The sequence below is a fragment of the Festucalex cinctus genome, chromosome 5 (assembly GCF_051991245.1).
Source record: "Festucalex cinctus isolate MCC-2025b chromosome 5, RoL_Fcin_1.0, whole genome shotgun sequence".
NCBI lineage: Eukaryota > Metazoa > Chordata > Actinopteri > Syngnathiformes > Syngnathidae > Festucalex > Festucalex cinctus.
The window spans coordinates 27764993-27788688 of record NC_135415.1 but is presented as its reverse complement, the minus strand read 5'-3'; the positions used below and the strand labels follow the sequence as shown (position 1 = coordinate 27788688).

The 23696-nt window shown below is 42.7% G+C and overlaps 1 protein-coding gene across 2 annotated transcripts in view; it reads left to right on the top strand.

Annotated features, from left to right (window-relative positions):
* The window catches only part of cux2b (cut-like homeobox 2b), a 116499-nt gene that overhangs the window by 67864 nt on the left and 24939 nt on the right, over positions 1-23696 (top strand). For both annotated transcript variants that reach the window (XM_077522238.1, XM_077522240.1), the window contains exons 4-5: positions 12445-12523; positions 22548-22688. In XM_077522238.1, the coding sequence (XP_077378364.1) occupies positions 12445-12523; positions 22548-22688 (220 nt within the window). The remainder of the gene's footprint in view (positions 1-12444; positions 12524-22547; positions 22689-23696) is intronic.

Here is a 23696-nt window from a genome sequence, read left to right as displayed (position 1 = left end):
GTGACATCGAGCCTGACTGGGAGTGATATATTTCTCTAAAATATGCATGACATCAAAAAGCCTTAAAGGTTATTACAAATTAATAATGAGTAGTGGGCTAAGAGCAGTAAAAAATAGCCTTCCCTTGGTGCTGTGTTTAAATGTTTAATTTTCCACGCTCCAGTATAAATATGGACTGCCTCCCAGCAATATGCCAGGCTCCAAAGCCTAACTTAGACGATCATCCGTCTGGAACATCCAAACCCGGACCACCGAGCTCGCGCATTAAGATCGACATTTTGATTCACGCAGACGTGAATGATCATCTGGAGCCGTCAGCTGTTATCTTGAAAAGACGAAGCGCTTCGCTCTTTTGTGTCTCCAACAACATACAGAATCCTAAAAACGCATTAAAGAAGCCGTTTTAACTGGCATCAAGCGCAAAAAAAAAAAGTCTCTGTAGACTCCAAGACACTGAAAAGCTCTTTCTGAGCGTTTTTTTTTTTTTTTTTTTTTTTTTTTTCTAACGCGAGTGAAATCATTGGCCCTGAACCCCCCTTCTCGGTAATGTCTGAGGACACCGTACAAAATTGCCTTATTCATGTTTGAAATGTAAGATGTCTGTTCCTGTGTCGCTCATTCTCCTTGGAGAAACCGCCCCCCCCCCCCCCGTGCCGGTGGCAGCCGACTCCGGAGTGAATTTGCCGGGCGACTACCTGGAAAACATCAACAGTCATTAATTATGTAAAAAGTCTCCTCGCAGTTGGAGCGGGCTGAGCCGCGTACGACTGCGGCGCCCGCTCTTATTAGACTCAATGTACTCTACAACGAGCCCCCACTGGCTGGAGGCGTGGAGGGATTATCAGCCTACTGCCATGACCCCCCCCCCCCCCCCCCCCTCCCCCTCAAACAGAAAGACACACTCAAGCATACGCTGCTAATGCAATGTTGTGTTGGGCCCTCCACAATGCATGCTTGTGTTTTACTGCGGGGAGAATAACGGGAATATCTGCTGTCTCTCCTCCCTGGTTAGCTCATCATTCACTCGCCTCTTTCGCAGGTCTTTTTTTTCCTTTTTTTTTCTTCGCTCTCCCGCTCCACAATGAATGAAAATCGGCAAATCTGACAGGACAAATGATACGCCGTGTTTGTCAGTGAGGCCGCGTCGGGGAAGTTTGCCGTTGTTGATGCTGCTGCCACCGGAGACGTTCGGGTCTGTGATGTGTGATCCAAAACCAGGCGCGACTGAGAGTGCCGCAATCGACGATAACATATTTATCAAGGAATTATTGACCTCATTACTTTTGCCTCCTCTCTCGGCATAAGGCGGCGATTGTTTGGCAGACGCCGCGTTCTAGTCGCGGTTCAAGAATCGTTCGTCGGCGCCGTTCCGTTTTGCGTATGCGTCTTCGGAATGATGTTCCTCCTGGCTGAAACAAAAGGCAGCGCTGACACCTGTAATTAATTAGGCTATTATGCATTCACAATGATAATTGCCTCACTGGAAAGTCACCAGGCTTGTAAGGAAAGGAGGATGGAGAGAGTTATCCATCACTGCTCATGTCACGCTGCCTCACCTTGACTAGTATGAGGAAGAGCGGTGTCAACACGTGTCTGCGGCTGAGATACGGATCCGCGCTTGCCAGGGTCCGACCACTCCAGAGGGCTTTGACTCACTCTGGCACAGTTACCCATGACACCCCATCTGTCGGGAGGTTCGCTCACTTGCGTTGTACGGCGCCGAGGTAACGGGGACGTTTTATTTTTATAATTAGCCCTTTACCTACACTTCTCCTTTTAATGCTTCTCCCAGCTATGAAATCTAGTACAGGTGTTCTCATTACTACACTTCTCACTACACTCTCTTTCAGCTCATCAGCTCGTCGTGCCTTTATCTCGGTTTCAGTCCGCCCTCATTCCTTCCCATCCCGCCAAGCGAGATATGTATGAAAGACGCACTTTCCTCAAGGTATAGGTCATTTGCTGCATCAAACACTTGAAAGTCTGCGCTCAAATAAAATGACAACTTTTGTCTTTTCAACTACAAAGACATTCGGGAAAGATTTGTTTTACTCCCTCCATTTGTCTCTTCTCAGCTGTTGACTTTGCTGTGACTTTGGCGCGTTTTAGTTTTTTTATTGAAAGAGAGTATCACAGCATTTCTGAAGCCTCTTCATATGAAAGGTGTACCCAGAAACCTCGTATGCTTGATGGAGATACCAATGTAGTACAACTCTTAAGGTTGAATGTGATCCAATTATGTTTTAATCAGTATAGTGCAAGATATTAGGCGATGATGTATCACAATATCTACGTAAGTGCTGTCAACTGAAAATGACCTGACAATTGCTCAGGGCTCAGATAACGACCAATCACGGCTGACCTGTTATCTGAAGCTGATCTGTGATTGGTTGTTACTTGAGCCCTGAGCAACTATGATGTCATTTTCAGTCGACATTAAGTGGCAAAATGGCTGCCCCCTGAGATGGATTAAAAGCAGTGTTTTAAGGGGGCCGGAACGCACCGGTAACGGAGCCCCGGCACTAAAAATCCCCGTTGAGCGTTCAGGTACTTCACCACGTGCAAAGAACGTACTGTCAACGTTCCGGTACGCTTATGGGGATAGTTCAGATTTTTTGACATGAATCTCTATTTCATCTTCAGCTCCAGTGGTGTGCGATCATCACTGACTTACCCCTGACAGCGTCCCGTGACACAAGCTCTGGTCCAGTTTTCGTCGATAGGAAAATAGTCCGGCAAGTTGGCTGGGATCAAGTAAATAAAGCGTTTTTCTTCTGAAAACAATTTTTGTTCAAAAGAGTGATACATTTGCATCACAAAATTTCGCCCTAAAAAAAAAAGTTAGACGCCATTACCGTCGGGCACTTTTTTTTTTTTTATGTTCGTTCGTATCACTGCTGCATACAGCTGATAGACACGCACTAATCCACAAGTTGTTTGTCTTTTCGAAGTTATAATTACGGCGGAAGGCTATTAGCTGTATGCGCGTCTGTTTTTAGAAGAAAAAACTCTTTATTTCCGTGTTCCCAGCCAACTTGCTGGACTACTTTCCTCTCGACCAAAACCGGACAAGAACTTGTGTCGCGGAACGCTGTCAGGGGTGAGTCAGTGCTGATCGCACACCACACCCTTTAAGAAACAACAAGAAAATGTTAAGTGCGAGCAGCAATTACTATTCTTTTAGCCGCCATGTGAATTGTGCGAGGTGGCTGGCGGTATTTGTTGACGTCATCTTTTTCTCTATCCGTCTGAAGTACTGCTGTGTGCTGCACTCCCCTCCCCCCTCCCCTCCAGACTCGAAGGAGTGGGCGGGCCACCGCTGCTAAATGAACGTAGAGGAAACAGTCCTCGCTCCTCTGTACTCTACGATACGATGGTTGGAGGAGCTAATATGTAAACAGCGGAGCGAGCCTTGAGGGCAGAGATTGCAGATAAGATTCCACCATGGTATCATGGCACTATGTGTTTGCATTCGAGCCGATTGGTATTATTCCACAAAGGAATAATGGCGTGGTCAGCGTTGCCGTTTGTCTGAGGGGGCCACTTCTCCAGTGACTGAGTGGAAGTGGCGTCAGCCATTTGCGAGAGCGGGGCTTTGATTGGCAGGCGGCGCTGATCCGAATTGACGCGGTGACGAGATGTGTGTCAGTGTGCTGACTGCTCATCTCACTTTGCACCCAGAGATGGGCACAGCCACCGCCATGTTGCTACTGCTGCTCTGAGATGCGTGTCACCATGATTAAATCTCCCCTCAAACACAGTCTGTGTGCTGTGTGGGTGTGTATACTCTCAGGTTCAAGTGTGCGTGCAGTGGGACACGTGGCTCTCTCACCATCTAGACTACTGTATATTGCAACGGTGTTTACCGGTGGCCCTCTCCTCCACCCACATTACAGTCACTCCACACCAACTCATCGTTCGCCTTTGAACCTACAGTCAAACAAACAAAAGCCAGGGGCGACAGTCTGTTGTACACATTTTGAAGTGCTGATGCGTTTCCTTCTTGTGAAGGACATTTTAGACATCAAATGTATGAGTAGCCTACGGGAAGTTTTTTTTTGTTTTTGTTTTGCTTTTTGTTGTTTTAAAGGGACAGCAATGCAAAAAAAAAAAAAAAAAATGTTGGCACTTTTAGCCGTTTTAAATGCTAAATCCTCACCAAAAAACGTCACCGAAGCGATGTTTTCCTCCATTTGCCCCTCTCTGAGAAATTCTAGGTCCTTCTGCTCTCTAAGCACTAGCCCCTCCCAACCTGAGAAAACAAGCTGTTGGCACTTTTTGACATCATTAGGTGCGGACGCACCGCCTCTGTGGACTACATGCACGCCCACTTTTTCTGAGACCACCGTGGGATGGTGACAAAAGTAACCAAAAAAAAAAGTAGTAAACATTGTCCAAATGAATTCAAAGCAATCCTTCACATTTGCAATGCCAAAGTGCAATGACAATTGGCTGTCTTAAAATCCAACAAAAATTCTGGCTGACACTACAAATAAACTACAAGTAAAACCTTTGCTCTGCTGAATCTAACTGAACGAATAGTATAGTGGTTACAGTGCTTGCACTGTAAGCAGCAGGAACCTGGTTTGAGACCCGGTCAAGTTTGTTTGTTTTCTCTCCTCGCCTCCTCCTCAACAATTTATTTCGGCAAGGATGACGTTTTGTTTCAAATGTTTATTGAAGAATTGATAGCTTGCCATTCAGAGGAGTGCTCAAACGCAGAGACTGCAGTCAGCTCGCCTGGGGAGTGGCAACCACATGGGGAGAGGCGGGGTTTAACTGATTCGGGCGTTTTTACTTCCGTGTTAGAAAAATAACCAGCAAAACACCAAATATTTCCATCCATCCATCCTTCCATCCATCTTCTTCCGCTTATCCGAGGTCGGGTCGCGGGGGCAGCAGCTTTAGGTGGGAAACCCAGACCTCCCTCTCCCAAGCCACTTCAACCAGCTCCGCCGGCGGAATCCCAAGGCGTTCCCAGGCCAGCCGAGAGACATAGTCTCGCCAGCGTGTCCTGGGTCGTCCCCGGGGCCTTCCACCGGTGGGACATGCCCGGAACACCTCCCCAGGGAGGCATCCAGGAAGCATCCAAACCAGATGCCCGAGCCACCTCAACTGTCGAGCTTCTCACCCTATCTCTAAGGGAGAGCTCGGACACCCTGCGGAGGAAGCTCATTTCGGCCGCTTGTATCCGGGATCTCGTTCTTTCGGGTCACGACCCACAGCTCGTGACCATTAGGTGAGGGTCGGAACGTAGATCGACCGGTAAATCGAGAGCTTCGCCTTTTGGCTCAGCTCTTTCTTCACCACGACGGACCGATACAGAGTCCGCATCAGTGCAGAAGCTGCACCGATCCGCCTGTCGATCTCCCGCTCCATCCTGCCCTCACTCGTGAACAAGACCCCAAGATACTTGAACTCCTCCACTTGGGGCAGGATCTCATCCCCGACCCGGAGAGGACACGCCCCCATTTTCCGACTGAGGACCATGGTCTCGGATTTGGAGGTGCTGATCATCATCCCAACCGCTTCGGTCCCCTGAGGACCTAATATTTCATTAAAAAATAAATAAAAATACATCTGTAGAAGGGCTAACTTTTTTTTTTTTTGGATGCCTTTGGTTGCATTATCACAATGAGAAATGTGTGCCTCTTTAATTATAGGCAGATTTTGTGTGTTTGTGTAGTTAGGGGAAGGGGCTAAGTCTTAAAATCTAAGCCATTTTACAATGATGGTGCAATGACATTTTGAAAATAATAGGTCCATGACAATTCTGTATTATTGTGCTTGGTGACATTCATGCTTCCTTTGAGATCTTGTAATGTTAAAAAAAATGGACTACAGAGGGTTATATATTTTCTTATTTAGTTCTATTCATTGTCAACATATAATTCAGAACCACAGTGTCCCTAGATGTATAAGCTTGTCCCATGCTAACCTGAATCCAAACAAAACTGCATGAATGTTTTGATACATTGTTGACAGAAAAAAAAAAAGACAATTTTTTGTTCACATTGGTTCTGCATGATAAAGGTTGTTTTTAACATGCACCAGCAAAGGTCCAGTTGATTGTCTTGCTAAGATGTTTTGACAAGAGGTAGTAGTAGACTTCGCACAGTTTTTGTCTAATAAGCATGGAGTGCGACGGGGGCTGTTGTGACACGCTGTCAGCCCTGTGGGCTGGAACGACGCTCGGTAAGCTCCACAGTAGGATGGACTCCCAATGATTGTGCACTGACCTTTGCATCATGGGGAAGATGACAGGTAATTTAGAGACCCCGGGGAATGTGGAACTATACAATTGCGGTCCCCATTCCATCCACAACAACCACATTCACCTTGAGATGTACAGTATGTCTGTGTGCTCACTGCACAGGTGTGAATGTACCCACACTTGCAACAAATGAAGCATTACACCGAGGCTTCTATTTAACTCATTCACTCCCAGCCATTTTCACAGAAGCAATCCCGTTCGCTCCCGGCTGTTTTACTGGATTTTGACTGATTTTGCAAGGCCCAAAGAATATTATGTTCTATTGCTATAAAAGCATGGAACCTATCAAAAGAAAGATGAAAGTCTCTTCTTTCATCAGGAAAAAGTAAGTTTCTATCTGTTTCCGTTTTGCAGCAATTAGCATTAGAAGAGAGCTAAGTTTCATCAATTTTCACAAATCATTTAAAATTGAAAGTAATTTAGCTTTTTCTCGAGATGGCCCTGGTTGATCTCCTTTGCTCTGCTGCCACCTGCTGGCCGTTTGTGTAATAACTACAATTTCTGCAACCGTTCTTTGCAGTTGAGAGGCTGCATCAAAGCCTTCTGTATGCTCTTCTAGCATAAAAAAACCCAAAAAAAACCCATAAATACGTCTTTGGGACACTTTGAACATTAAAAAAAAAACGTATTTACACGTTATTGGGACCAAATGAGTTCCCAGCACAAGTTGAGCGCAAAGCGCAGTCTAAGTATACGCGATACACACGGGTGGAATTTTCTTTCTTTTGGTATTTTTGCTTGACTTGCACAGATAGAATACAGCATTTTGCGCTGCTGTGGGATGGAATGCAGCCGACTCCCAGCTAATTGAAGCGGCTACCCTCATCCCTACAATGTTCGCGACCTGTAGTTTGTTCGCAGACATGGAGACGGAGAGTAACGCATGGAGGACTCATTTGTGGGTGGTGTCCTGAAAGGCCCATAATAAGTATTTCCCGGCAGCCTTGTCCCAAAGGGCTTCGACACTGCCCACTTGGTAGCTGTGAGAAGAGTTATGGGGGAGTGCTAACAGGTTTTCTTTGGCGCTCTCTCTTGCTGCGCTACCCCAGGCTTCACTCCGGCTTGTAAACTCAAACTGTGGCCAAGCCCGTTCCCTTGGTGGCCGTATCCTTTATCACAAACCGGGTGAAAAAAAAAAAAAAAAACACAGAATGTGCTCTGAGCTGTATTGTGCAGCCAAAACGGCAGACGCGCTTTGCCAACATCGGAGGTCCTCGAGCCGTGGCTCTCTTTACAACAAGCATATGTGCTTGTGTCTGCCAGTGTGTGAGACTTCTGTCTTTGGGAGTCCCATGTTCTTGGCAGGCGCCGTGGATTATCGCGCCGTTGACGACGACGGCTCTCTGATCAAGCCATATTAATGCAGCGCCTCTCGGAGTGCTTTGATGACAGCAAGGGTGGGGTGTCCATACGCGTCACGGGTGCTGATGCGCGATGCGCCAGGCCCGCGTGTGATTGATGTGTCTGCTTGCTTCTCCAGGCAGGTTAATGGTGTGATTGCTGGGGTAATCTCTGTGTTCTCTTGTTAAAGGATGATGGAGGGCCTGGAGTCTAGTTGTTGCCTTTCACGTCTTCTTTGGCTTTTTTATGCGCTTTGGAATCGCAGCGTCAAAATGTTGGTTCTTCACAGGGCCATCAAGCAAATCTTGTCCTTGATATGTGGATGGTTGGTGAAGGCTTTAGTTGCTCATCGAGATCAACCATGTTGCCCAGGTGTCAAAATTAGCTCATTGACTGCCATTGACAGCTATAGACGTCAAACTATTCATTTGAACTGGGCTGGCGTTGCATGAGTTAGGGATGTTTGCTATCATTTTTTTTTCTCCAGACTGATACCAGTGGAAGTCAAGTCAACTCTTAAGTAGTCACCAAGTACCGATACCACTAGTACTTTTGTTACATAAAATTTCCTACAAAAAACAATGGCAGATAATTTTAAAGACCTTGCACATTACAATTTTGGAATATTTGTGTTTCAACCGGCCACATCGACACTTTGGAAGGAATCGGTTGGTGGAGTTAGATTTAAATGGAGGTAAAGCAGAGAGAAACAACAACACAATGTTGCAGGGAGTTGGCTGAGCGTACAGACTATTGCATCTGTATTGATTGGGCGCCAGCCTTTTACATTTTCCATGAACTCCTCTGAGCATCTCCTAGTGGCAGTGATGGGGAGGAGTGGTTTGCTTGATCTTTATGATATTTCTTTAAACATGATGCTGTCGTTATGCCTCCCCGGAGAAGACGGCAGCCATTTCCAGTAAATCAAAGGCTCTCCATGCCTGCTTTTTTTCCCCCGCACACCTTATTTATGACCTCACTAAACAGTCTCAATACACCATCACCATGTCTTCAAATTATTATTTTTCAATTGTGATCATGCCAATGAGGTGTGGAAGGTCAGAAATGGCAACTACAGGTGGATAGCAATTTGAATTGAAGATATTGAGAAGCACCTTCTGCTTTTCCTTACCGTATTTTTCGGATTATAAGTCGCAGTTTTTTTCATAGTTTGGCCGGGGTGCGACTTTGTGTGATTAACATATTATTATATCATTTCACTTGTTATTTTCACACTAAACCGCAAGAGGGCGCTCTAGGCCTGTGTTGATAATTTCAACATTGCCGGTAGAAGAGGAAGCGGCGCATCGTCTACCTCCCGAGTTGGGGGAGTTGTTTAAAAGTGACACCGAGGATGAAGATTTCATTGGATTTAGTGATTTGGAGTGAAACTGATAGTTTGGTAAACTTGTTAGCATGTTCTTTATGCTAGAGTTATATGAATAACTTGTAGTGATGGGAACATAATTCACCCACGGAATGTTGGGACGAAGGGAGAGTTCCGGGTGGGAAGGTTTTGTTATGTGGAAAAGGGGAGTTAGCCTGTTAGCTTCTAGCTGAGTGGGGAGTTGCTGTTAAGACCTCAGAAGCTGATGTCAATAAAACGCCAGCCTTTGGCTCCGCCCTTCAACACTCCCGTCACTGCTCGCTACAAACTCTTAATATGTTGCGTCGTTACTGACATTACCAGGCATGTCAGTCATGTAACGTTAGTATACCGTACACTTATTCAGCCTGTTGTTCTCTCTTTTATTTTTATTTTAAATTGCCTTTCAAGATGACATGTATGTTTTTGGTGTTGGATTTTACCAAATAAATTTCCCCAAAAATGTGATTTATACTCCAGTGCGACTTATATATGTTTTTTTCCTTCTTAATTATGCATTTTTTGGCTGGTTCGATTTATAATCCGGAGCGACGTATATTCCGAAAAATACGGTAAACAGTTCATATAGGTCTAAGCTGGTGCTAGACTCAAATGAAACCCACATTATTCGCGACTCGAGTGCAGGTGCGCTTTCCACTGAGCCAGGTGGCAGCTAATTCACTTTTTTTTTTTTTTTTGTCCCTCCTAATGAATTGTTAATTGTTTTGCGTCACCCACCGAGCTGAGGATGGCAGGTGCTGCTGTTGACGATGGCCACTGTCACTCGCGAGCAGCCTTGGATGACAATAACCAGGCCAAATGTCACCTCGCATAGTGTATCTTAGCAGAAAGGAGTGATGAAGCTTAATAGTTGATTATCAGATATACTTTCCATTGGTCGTAAGAATAGAAAAACACTAATCCCCCATTCGTCGCAGCAGTTGCATACTCGATACATCGGACATAAGAGAATTAAAAAAATAACGTTTTACCCCTCCCACATGCCTTTAACATCCATCCATTTTCTTGACCGGTTATTCCTCACAAGGGTCACGGGGGTGCTGGCGCCTATCTTAGCTGGCTTTGCGCAGTAGGCGCAGTAGGTACATCCTGAACTGGTTGCCAGCCAATCGCAGGGCACACAGAGACGAATAACCATCCACGCGCACAAGCACACCTTGGGACAATTCGGAGCGCCCAATCAACCTGCCATGCATGTCTTTGGAATGTGGGAGAAGACCCACGCAGGCACTGGGAAGAACGTGCAAACTCCACCCAGGAAGGCCGGAGCCTGGACTCGAACCGGAATCCTCAGAACTGGGAGGCGGACGTGCTAACTAGTAGGAATGTAACGATAAGGGCAGTATCGTGATATTAAAACTGCCACAATATCGTCACCGTCATGTTCACAATATTTAAAAGGAACACATTTGTTAAAAAAAAAAAAAAAGTCATGTTGATTTCCATTTGTGCAGTTCTAGCACCCTCTAGTGGCTAGTTTATTAGTGCAATTGAATTTTCATTAGGGATGTTTTGGCCTTCTATGTTTAAATTCTATACTAATTGTCAGATGAAGGGGAAACTAATTTGCTCAATGTGTGCTTGCATTAGCAAGTAAATGCCTCATTATTGGTATTAGAGATTGTAGCTGGTTTATATGCATTGCTCTTATGGAACAAAGCACAATATTGTGCTTTTTTTTCTTTTTTTTTTCTTTTTTAAACAATATTGTGATCTTTTTTAAACAGTGCCAACCCCAGCCACAATATCGTGATAATTATCGTATTGTGACGTTCATATCGTGATGTTTGGATATCGTTACATCCTTACTAACCAGTCAGCCACTTTTAACATATTTAAACTTCTTGAAACCCACTTTCTAAACACAAATAAGCCGCAACTTAAAATGTATAGAAAATCAAATCATCACTCCCTGTTGAAATTTACTGTGAAACTGACATATATATAACAAAAGGGAATATAATAGTATACTGTTTAGCTGTATATGAATACTACTAGTAATGGGATAAATAACATAAAAAGGTGTCATAGCTAGCATTAGAATACCCTTCTCACATTCTGTATTGTATTGAAACTTAAACACACTTTGCATGCATATTGATGAGGTCATTAACAGCTTATTGAAGCCTATCAGCCTGATTGCCTCGTCTACTGCCGATTGCCCAATGAAACATTTCGTCAAGAGAGAAAACTGTTTGTAGCCGTGGACCAATTCTGGTCACAACTTTTTCCAACAGGCAGTTTTTCCTTCCTCATCTCATTTGTTGCCTTATGGACATTTTGGAAGTGCATTGCAAATGTGTACTCTCACCAGAAACTGTTTTGGGTCAAGTTTCCATGGGAATCTGTTGCCTTGATGAGGGAGATATTTTGTATAGAAACATCTGTGATATAGCAGGATTGCAATCGGTGAACTCGTCTGCGATGTTGTGGTGGATTCTGTAGTCCAAATCATTTGCGGGTCCAACAGTCAGTATCATAAACTTAACTGCAAAGACAATGTAGTTTTTTTTCATGGTCAAACAGATGTAATTTGTCATTTGTAGGCGTTAATTTTTTTTAATCGCCATTAATTGCATGACTTCAATAGTTTACTCATGTAAATTTTATCTGTTCTAAATGTGCAATAAAATGTGCAATAAGTTTTCGTAAAAATGGGGGGAAAAAAGTTAAACTAATAGAAATATGGCTGCATCTTTTAGTCATTGATACAGTAATTTCATAATTCATAATTTTCCACATTTTCATAATTTCATAATTCATAAAAGTAAGTTAAAATGAAAAAGATGTACTGTAAAAAAAAACAGTGTGATAATTGATTTGTGTTGGTCATTATTCTGCCACTAGATGGCATAATTACATTTGTAAGACATTGCTGACAGCACAGTGCATTTTTCTCTTCATAATTACAGCTATCCAATATTTAACATGAAGTAACTTGTGAAATTCTGCACATTTTTAAAATTGTAAAAATAGACCACAGTCTCCGACAAATGTATACATTACAGTGGCAAGCTGCAAAGGCAAACGTTAACTGCAATATTTAAAGTTAACGAGCAATATCGATTTTGACGCCTGCGTATCGATACGTGTATTGTAATGAGGCCAGCAACGATATATTTCCGTATCGATTTTTTGAGCACACCCCTAATTGAGGTCTCGTGAGATGTGCGAATTTTCTATGTGTCAAACTGCACGATGCAAGTTCCAACGCTGAAGTTCCGTGCGATTTGAGCGATATATTTTTCAGATCGTTTTGGTTGCATTTTGCTTTGGGTCATAGATGTTTGAAATTTTTTATAGAAACTGCTCTGCAAAGCGTTGCTCTTCTTCTCTTTGTGAAAGTATTTAAAGTCCGCACGTGCTTGTTTATCATGCGCCGCAAATGTACACATTATGTCCACCAATACTTTCCTTAATGGCGTTTTTTTTGTCCCTGCAGGTGGTCGCTCTGAACAAGCGGAGTAAAGAGGCTGAGTCCGCATTCCTAGGAATCTACAAACAGCTTATTGAGGCCCCAGGTGAGTCTCCCACCAAGACCGTAGATGTTTATCTTCCGAAACAATACCAGCAGAAACGGTCGGCCCACATTGAAATGGTTCACTTCTGCAAATATACATTTTTTCTTCTATCCGTATCAATTCATTCCCCATCTGTTATCCCGAATGCGGCAGGCTGTCCACTACGGTTACAGGCAGGGACGCCTCGTATCAACAAATCCAAAAATCTTGCTCTTACCATTGATATGATATGGTAAGCTCGCGCATTGATATGAGATGCATAAAGCCGCGCACCCTGTGGCTTCCATCTATTTTTTAGAGGTCCGTGATCTGAGTGGTTTCCAAAACTCTGCGTGAGGCCACTTCAAAACCCAGCCTAGGTCCTTGAGACTGCTTAACATGGCTGAGGAGCGAACACATCCTTGAAGAGCTTGGATGTTGATTGTAGAGGGCCAATTAAAATCCCCACTGAAGTCTGGCTTCATGTGGAACGCGGGCCTGATGAGGCCAATTGGGGGGAAAACAAGAGAGGGACGAAAACTTGGAGAAGAGGAAAGACTTTTGTTGTTGTTGTTGTTGCAGTGCTCAACAATTTCAATGCCCATCCATCCATACACCATCGCTGTGATGCAGGAGACTGCGGCAAAGCATGGCCCAATCTCATTCCAGATCAGAGAAACACTTGTGGCAGGAGTAGAGAAAGCTGTTCACTAATCCAATGAATGCAAGATAAAAGTCTGCGACAGAGAAATAGCAAAAGCAGCAGCTGACTTTTAAAGGTCTCCTTTTGCCTTGAAGTCACCTACTTGATATTGTCGCTCTTTCTTTCCCTTTGTCTGTCACACAAATTCATTCACCAGCCATATGCTTAACATAGCGGCTGTTTTTTTTTTTTTAAATGTAAAAAAAAAAATTCTGAAATAAAATTATGAAAGTCAAACCTCCACATTTAACATAGGAACATATTTTACAAAGTAACCTAATAAAAGCAAGTAAACAAGGTTAATTTGAGATAACTCATTTGCTCCCAAAAACATATAAATACGTTCTGTTTTAAATGTTTTAGGTGTCCCAAAGACGTATTTATACGTGTTTTTTTTTTTTTTTTTTTTTTTTTTTTTTGCTGCTCATCCCATTCAGCTCGTCAATCACAGGGCACAGCATGCCAAAGTATAAAGTTAAACCGTGCGATCCTACTGGACGGCCAATCAGAAGCCAGAGCAGTTTCTTTCCACGGGGAGCGCTTCCTGTTTTTGCAGCTTGTGGCATCAGCTCCATTATTCCGTGCCCGTTTGTCACTGTACATCTTGCTGCAGGTGTCCAAGGTCACAACTCCCATCCTACTTGAGAATGGATGGCTCCAGGTTTACCGCAGGGCAGTCATTTGGCTATGGCCTCGCTTCATTTCTCCGCGCCTCTCAAAAACAACACGCCTTTCTCTTACCCCGACGCCGTACAGCGCGTGGATTTCTGATTCTTTGACAGATGTAATCATTCATTACCCGACATGCTCGTTAATCTTAATGCAGTTATTACTATTCATTGCTGTTTTTTTTCCCCACTTTCTTATTATTTCATTTGACAGTGTTTCTCCCGTAGAGGGCACTTGCCCGCGTGCTGTTGATCCAATCAGAGCAGGCCACCGTTAATGAACAACACGGCGGTGGGTCGCGACATGCGTTCAATATGTGACCTGTTGCACACGGCTATCATTAACAATTAGTCACATATTAGTGATCCACTCTGTTTTTTTTTTTAAGACGGATCCCGTACATTTGTTCAGCGCAGGTATGGTTGGGAGGACCAAAAAATGCCAATAATAAATAAATAAATAAATAAATAAAAAAATAAAAGTGAAAATAAAACTAATATAAAATATAATTAAATAATTAAAGAAAACAATGAATATAAAAAGGACAAAAATATATATACTCACATAAATAAATAGAAAACTAAAAAAAGACATTAAAAAAATAAATAAAAAATAAATGTTGAAATAAATGCAACAAAAATATATAATAGATTTAAATGATAACCAATAAATAAAAAACACTGCTGTAATTTCAATTCATTTCAATCATTTATTACATTAATTTGTAAAAGAAAAAAAAAAGACGATATAAAGCAACATTCTTCATCATTGAATGAAAAGAAGCAGAAAGAAGACCTGCTCTCATGTTTATTTCATACTGCAGATGCTGTAAGCATGACATGGCATCATGAAATGTTATTCAAATGAGGGGGAGGTCCTAAGTCTGTCTTGGGTTGAAACTATTCACTTTTGTTTATTTATTTTCACTTTTATTTATTTATTTATTTATTTATTTATTTATTATTTGGGGGTATTTTTGGTCCTCCATAGCGTGGTAATAATTTGGAAATAACGCTGCAGTTCAATCACGCGTTGAATGAGGCAGTAAAAGCAAAGTAAGAAATCAACTCCTCTTGAAATGAAAACTTCTTGAAGGAAGTTATTGAGTGGTGTTTTTGTTCTCTCCCATTCCTGCCTTTTATGAGGCCCCTAAGCCGAGATGTCAATCCACTGGAGTTGTTTCATTAGTGCGCTCCATTTTGATTTGCCTGTGACATCTTCTCAAGCGGCGCACGCCGAGCCAGTCTTCGTCTTGAAAGGGGCCCGTTAACCGTGTTTCCCAAACAATGTTTATCTCACCTCCGCAACTGTTTTTGATCAGGCCCGATAAACGCGTTGTGATCAGCCGGCGCTGGAAAAGAATTGTGGCAGCTTCTGCCGGAGTTCATCAGTTTCCCAGAGATGCGCCCAACTTTTCCCACGTCTTTTCTCTGCCTCTCCTTCTTGCTGTCTCATTCTTCTCTTCCCTCCCGGAATGTGCGCGAGTTGTTTGAACGTCAGCGTTTGTTGCCGCCTCTGTGAGATCAGCGAGGCCCTGTCGCCAGGGGCGTAGCCCAGAGACTGACGCTCCAGGTGTTTGCTCTTCCTCGCCTCCTCTCGCTACATGCACGCACACGCGCGCGTACCTCCCTCAGGGTCCAGCCCACTCCGTCTCTCTTTTAGAACAGAGCTGCTTTCATCTGAGCGGGGAGCTCATCAGACTTTGCGCGGATTCTGTTCTCAATACACCCCACTAAGTGCGGAAATGTGTGTACGGGTGTGCGCTCAAACAGAAGTCGAAAATGTTATGGCAACAGCGCTCGCTAGTGGTGGCGAATGGAACTGCGCGGCAGAGTAAAAGCGGAATTTTGTTTGAGCCTCTTTTGGGTGCACTGAGCAAAATTTAGTTTGGGGCTCCCCTCCCACTATGTTTAGATGTTTCATGTGTTAAAAAAATAAAATCATCACGCTTTTTTGGGGGTGGGCCTCGAGTGGCCTGGGTGCCCCAAGCCGCCGCTTTTAGTTCTCTGTTCCGTCGCGTGTCGTTTTCTGTTACACGAGGCCTGTAAATCTCGTCCATATTCACAGTGAAAACTCCCTCCAGCTATGAAATGATCAAATCAGTAAGCACTGACCTCAGTAGTTCAAAGCCATTCAAATGCATTAAGAATGGTTGTCCTTCTTCAACCCCCACCAAACATAAACAGGCGCGCACGGAGAGAGGCCTGCAAGGCACAGCAAGCTGCCTTTATTGTAATTGTGCAGCTGAGTACCTACAGTCGGGGTAAAAAGGGGTGGAGGAGGAGGAGGAGGAATGCTGTAAATGTTTGTGGCAGTCTGTTGGAAAATAAGGGCATATAAAAGCTGATGGGGAATGAAAGCTCTCTGGGTGGGACGTGATTATGCACAAGTGATTAATAAGAGCAGTAATAAACAAAGGCCCAGGAGATGTTTGAGGTGCTTAATAATGCATTATGTTCATAAAAGAGCCGGGCCTTTCCAACTGATCCCTGTGGAGTAGGACACCCCAGAGGGACCGGCAGTGAGAACGAGTGTGTGCGCGCGTGTAGGAATTCAGGTTTGTGTGCACATTCAATTCCAAAATGTGAAGACAAACGAATTACCGTCGATGATCCTCATTCCTTCTGACTTCACTGCATGCCGCATAAATAGCAATGAACAGCATTGTTTTCCGTCAAGTTTACTTTGCGTCATGATATATTTCTTCTGGCTGCCGTGTTTGTTGTAGGGTTTTAAACAGGAAGTCAACCCCAAAAATGCCTTTACAGTAATATTTTCTGTGCGCCCACATTAGTATATACCGTATTTTTCGGATTATAAGTCGCAGATTTTTTCAGTTTGGCCGGGGGTGCGACTTATGTGTGAAATTAACACATTATTATACCAATTCACATGTTATTTTCACACTAAACCGCAAGAGGGCGCTCTAGGCCTGTGTTGATAATTTCAACATTGCCGGTAGAAGAGGAAGCGGCGCATCGTCTACCTCCCGAGTTGGGGGAGTTGTTTAAAAGTGACACCGAAGATGAAGATTTCATTGGATTTAGTGATTTGGAGTAAAACTGATAGTTTGCGAAACATGTTCTTTATGCTAGAGTTATATGAATAACTTGTAGTGATGGGAACATAATTCACCCACGGAACGTTGGGACGAAGGGAGAGTTCCGGGTGGGAAGGTTTTGTTATGTGGAAAAGGGGAGTTAGCCTGTTAGCTTCTAGCTGAGTGGGGAGTTGCTGTGAAGACCTCAGAAGCTGATGTCAATAAAACGCCAGCCTTTGGCTCCGCCCTTCAACACTCCGCCTCTGACTCCCGTCACTGCTCGCTACAAACTCTTAATATGTTACGTCGTTACTGACATTAGCAGGCATGTCAGTCATGTATCGTTAGTATACCGTACGCTTATTCAGCCTGTTGTTCTCTCTTTTATTTTTATTTTAAATTGCCTTTCAAGATGACATATATGTTTTTGGTGTTGGATTTTACCAAATAAATTTCCGCCAAAAATGCGACTTATACGCCAGTGCGACTTATATATGTTTAATTATGCATTTTTTGGCTGGTTCGATTTATAATCCGGAACGACGTATAATCCGAAAAATACGGTACACGCTATTCTGGTTAATATCGCATTTGGAATATGAATTAAGCAGAAAAATCCATCCGTTTTTATCGATTGGGGTGGCCATTTTTCCACTTGCTGTCGACTGGAAATGACATCATAGTTACTCAAGTACCAACCAATCACGGCTCACCTGTTTTCTGAGTTTGTTCATAATATGCTGTGATAGGTTACCTTAGCCCTGAGCAACGGTTGTGTGAATTTCAGTCAGCCGAAATTTAAGGCCCAGATACACTAATCCGACGTCGGGTGTCGGACAGCGTGCGCTGCCTTAACAAAATGTCCAAATAAAAACGGATGAGTTTTGCTGCTTAATTAAAGGTGGGTTCAAGAATATTTCTGTGGCTGCGTCTTCCAGGTGGATCATCTTAACGATTTGTTTCTCGATCCTGTCAATCAGTCTGCGTAACGACGTTGCTCGTTCCTAGCTGCGCATCCGCAGTTAGTGTTTGTAGCATTGTAGCTAGCTTCGTGTAGTGAGCTTCGGATTCGGCCATCCATCGTTGTGGCCCCACCGAGCTGACCGCGTACTTTGAAAATAGCCGAGAGCCGCAAGAGGACGTCCGTATGAAGCGAGGCCGGCTGCTGAGACTGATGAAGATGATGATGAAGATGAGCTCGGACGTTAGCGACATTTGATAGGCTTCCACTTTTTGAGAACATAATTGAATACACCTTTAACATACCACAAACATACATGCAAGAATTCCTTGTTTAGACTAGTTGGGGCGCATAGATCATATTGTCAAGAATATATTTGGTTTGACTATCTCTCGATTTCTGACTGTGTACTTCTGTGGAAAACGAATTTCACGTCAATGCACAAATGTTGTTGCTTTCCTTGTGTTTCCCACTTTTATAGCCTATCTTTCCGCATATCAAATTAATTTAAACTATGTCCATGTTATGCATGTTAGCTCCAATTGCACCACAGAAAGTCCTCTTTGTGAATATGCTGGGATATTACAAAGGCGGCAATTATTGTAAATGCTGAACATCAATTTACATTTATGAAGGTGAAAATTGAGCTCCAAAATCGTGTCAGCCTAGTTTTGGTCCTTGATAGCAGTATTACTGCACTGTTACTGTTTGTTGCAGCAGCAGCAGAAGAACATGTTTATGGACCTTGAAGTCCACTCCGAGAGAAAAAACAAAAACACTGTTTTGAATGAAAAGAAAAAAAAACCCTTGAGCACAGCCTTGTAAATTAATTTGTTCGTGTTGTATGATGGGAACACAGCTGGCCTCATTAACATGTGCACAACAAATAATTATAGTTACCCCCCTCCCCCCTCCCCCTCTTCTCTTCAGCCAGCCACTGCTTGGCTAATGGGCTTGCTGGGTTAATTATGTCAGAGCGTAATTACACAGGGCCCAGAGAGACATAATGGTGCACCCTACTGCGCCCACGCCACCTAATGCTACTATATCGCTGACGTGGCAAAGACGGACCAACCGACACACCTGCTTGTCTTGCAGCCCCTCCCTTACCCAGCAATACTCTACCTGTGCGCTTTTCTCGCCAGTGCCACCCACAGATGACGGAACCGTCCGGCCTCTGACTTGACTTGGGCTTCCGCTCTCTTGATTGCTCCGAAATCCTTTTTCTTCAGTCAGTGACCACGGGGAAGCAGCGACGACACCATGGCAGCCTCATTACTGCGCAGCCAAAAATGATGAAACTCCGTATCAATGCAGCTGCAATTGTGCAAAAACATAATTAACTCATTCAATCCCAGCCATTTTCATAGAAGCAATCCCGTTCGCTCCCGGCTGTTTTACTGAATTTTGACTGATTTTGCAAGGCCCACAGAATATTGTGTTCTATTGCTATAAAAGTATGGAACCTATGAAAAGAAAGATGAAAGTCTCTTCTTCCATCAGGAAAAAAAGTATGTTTCTATCTGTTTCTGTTTTGCAGCAATTGGCATTAGAAGAGAGCTAAGTTTCATCAGTTTACACAAATCTATTTAAAATTGTAAGTAATTTAGCTTTTTTTTCTACATGGCCCTGGTTGATCTCGTTTGCTCTGCTGCCACCTGCTGGCCGTTTGTGTAATAACTACCATTTCTGTAACCGTTCTTTGCAGTTGAGAGGCTGCATCAAAGCCTTTTGTATGCTCTAGCATAAAAACAAACCAAACAAAAAAAAAACGTATAAATACGTCTTTGGGACACTTAAAACATAAAAAAAACATATTTACACATCATTGGGAGCAAATGAGTTAAAAGAGTGAGTTACCTACATAAGATGGAAGCGTTACAGAGATGGAACATATCAAGACACAAGCTACTTTAACGCCTTTTGCGATAATACAACACGGGTGGGGTGGGGGTTGGGGGTAATAAAATATTTATATTTATATATATTTATATATATTCCATGTGTCGGTAATTATAACCTCTAATCAGGAATGCAATCAACCTCAACTAAGATAAGTGTTAACAAAAAAAAACAAAAAACAAAAAAAAACACATTAGAAAATGCTGTGTTTTTAAGGTTGAGCCCCTTATACAGTAAACTGTACTTTACACGGCTTCTTGACGTTCATTAATGGATATGCAAACTGTGAGCTTGTTTTAATGTGAATTTTTTTTTTTATGTATTTTTTTTTTTTCACCATCAGAGCCACATTGTTGCCCATAAATACCACCAATTAGTAGGCGCATTTTGCAAAGTTAGCCACTGACTTTCTGGTCTCTCCCTCAGTAAGTGTAAATCTCTCTGCCCTTTGAGAGGGATTCCTTCATCTCTACTTTAACTGAAGCCACTTACGCATGCAGACTTCGGTTATTTCCCATGTCTTTAGATTTGACTTGACTCTCCCATGCCAATGATTGATAATCCTGATTTATCCATGTACGGGTATAATCTCTGTCCTTTGATCGCTAAAAGTTGAAAGAATATATGGGAAAGAGGCAGATAAAGTGATTTCTGTGACAGTGGGTCGATGGCGTAGCAGTGCTTCCTGTTTGTCTTAGAAGAGCTTTTCCCTTAATAGTGATGTCCCTTGTGACTGATGCAATATCTCCACAGTTGCTGCAACAATGAATGCAGACAATGTTTGACTGTAAACGGTCCTGGGAAAAAAAAAAATAGCTCGATCAATTAAATGGTGCAAAATGTTTGTCTGATGAAAAAGCGGATAAGACGCCCTGCAATGCGCCGGCAAGATTTCCAAACAATTGCACGCCGCAAAAGAAGTTTGGGCTCTGTGATTAGTGTTTTTTTTGTTTTTGTTTTTTTTTGCTGGGAGTTTATGGCAAAAAGTTGCGCCTGTCTTTGGCTCCATCGCATCAGGAAATGTCACGGCAGTCCGGGCCCACACTAGACACACAAGTATAAGATGTGAGGATGAAAGCTGCCAGAAAAAAAAAAGTTTGTGTAGAGTAAAGAAGCGATTTTCCTCTTTTAGAGTTTTTTAAAGGCGTGCGTGCGAGTGTGTGAGCATTGCCCCCCCCCCTCCTCCCCCTCCTTGTCAAGGAGCTCCCCTGAGCTTCCTTCTCTGTGCTTTGGCACTAGAAGTCACCTCCTTTGGTGTTCAGCAGGCAGGTACACAACAAGAGCAGCTCACTCTCTCTGAGCTGTTGAACTTTTCGGGAGGGGAAGAAAGGGAAGGCGAAGATTAAAAACAGCCCTGTGATGTGGAGTGCCGAGCTGCCTCCTGAGAATTCCTGGCATAATAATTTAAATGATCAAATGATACAGAGGAGACTTGTTAGCTGAGAAGCAGCCTCCTAGTTGGCCCCATGGGCCCACTGCTGCCGCGCATGCATTGCAAAATAGCTCCTCTGTTGTGCTAAAGAATCCTGTTCCCCCCCCCCCCCCCCCCCCCCTTCTCTTTTTACACCCTTTTCAGGAGCATACTTTTTCAACACTTTGTTTAGGTGTATATTTGGCACTTACGGCTGTCACCTTTTTCATGACAATCTCCCTTTTTACTTATCATTTACAAGCTTATGAGCATACTCATTAGAAGGTGAAACTTTCGAACGCCACTTTTAGCGTTATGTCCAGCTTGCCCGTTTTTCAAAGGCAGTCTAGTGTGGGAAGTCGAATGCTTTTTTTTATTTTTTTTATTTATTTATTTATTTATTTATTTATTTTTTTGGTTCCGCGGGCAAAGACTATAAAAAAAAACTTTTGATTCTTGTATCTTTTTCTTTTTCTAACTTTTTTATTTGTTTTTTTTTTCGCAGAAATTGCACAGCCATGAGCATCTATAACAACATAAAATAAAATAAAAACTGTACAACTCTGTATAAAACAACACAAAACAGCCTCCAATCACATTCAAATGTAAACATAAAGCCTTTTCAAACAGAAATTAATTTTGTACCCGCACAGTCAAATGTGTATAGTAAGAAAAATAACACAACATACACATATATAAATAAAATTTACACACAGAAAAGGACCTCCAGAAGAAAAGGGGCGGGGAAGTAAATAAAATAAACTAGTCTTGCACAGAAGGAAAGTCTATTTGTCTAGCCAGTTGTTGTAGCCGTCGCCAAGTTTTTGTAAATTTATTGGAGAAGCCCCGTTGTACCATCCTAATTTTCTCAAGTTTTAAAAAATAAAGGACATCCCTAAGCCAGTGAATAAAAGCAGGTGGTAGGGGTCATTTCCATTTAAGTAAAATCAACCTCCTTGCTATAATAGTCATAAAAGAAACAAAATTTTGGAGGAATTGGACCTGAAAAAAACCCAAATAGAGCACTTAGGGGATTACGGAAAATCCTTCTACCAACCACCTTTGATATTATGACAAACACTTCAGTCCAAAAACTATTGAGCTGAGGGCACAACCAAAACATATGCACAAGATTTACAGGTGATTGTTGGCACCGGTCACAGGCAGGTGAAATTGTACTATAGATTTTAGAGAGACGAGCTTTGGTGAAATAAACACATCTTACATTGGATAAGCGAATGTCTTGCACATATGGCTGACTTGTGTACCCGTGTTAAAATATGTGACCCAGAGGGTCTTAATCGAGTTTAAAGAGTTTGAGCGGATCGATTGTCTTACTTTTTTTTTTTTTTTTTACAGATCCAGCTCCTGTACTGGAGGCCTCACACACACTGGAAGAGAGGCTGCAGCAGCTTCAAACTTCGGCCCCTGACAGCGGGGCCCTGGCGAGGGAGATCAGCAGGCACTGGAAGAAACACCTGGAGTGCCTTAAAAAGACAGGTCGGACCAAAAAGCATGTACAGCTAGGATTTATCTTCTCTGTCTTGTTTGTTTGTTTGTTTGTTTTTAAATAGCGTTCTAGTCAGTTACATCTTGTAAAGTTCTGACAAATGACACTAATGATGAAAATGTGCTACGCCGATGGCAAACCTTTTTGCATATAGAAGGGTTATTGTTGACTTAATTAACCAGATTCTCTATAGACAAAATTATATTATGCCTGCTGCAGGCTGTCAGGATGTAACGATAAGCGCAATATCGTGATATCGTGATATTAAAACGTTCACAATATCATCGTCGTAATGCTCATGATATTTAAATGCAACACATTTGTAAAAAAAAAAAAAAAAAAAGTCAGGTTGATTTCCATTCGTGCAGTTCTAGCACCCTCTGTTTTTTTTTGTTATGCAATTTAATTTTCATTAGGGATGTTGTGGCCCTTCTATGTTTAAAATCTACGTTAATTGTCAGATAATGGGGAACGTAATATGCCCGTGAAGCAAGCCATTTTGTGGAGGAACTCAATGTGTGCGTGCATTAACAACATAACATAATAATAATAATAGCATAAAACATAACAATAATAATAACAAAGCATTGATGTAATGTACAAAAGCACAATGTACAAAAGCACAATATTGTGATTTTTTATTTATTTTTTATTTTTTTTGTGACTGGTTCCAAGTCAGCTTCGAGCCTCCAGAAGCTCTCAAATTAAATCGCTGAATCGAGAATAGGTCTTGATCATTTCTGTTTCCGTCATCTTTTCAGGAACAGAAAAGATCTGTTTCTCTCGGCCACCTCTCATTTCGCTTTATTAAAAGTTGCAACATCAGCCACTTTGCAATTTGTCTCAGGGTTATTAAATTACAATCTATAGGCTGTACTGCTCCCATAATGAGCAAAATGAACTGGGCGGCAATTGTGCCTGTTAGGCAAATGCAATCCGCTGTGCACCCGGTTAATAAATCTGTTTCCACATCTGTTTTTGTGAACGATCAAAGCAAA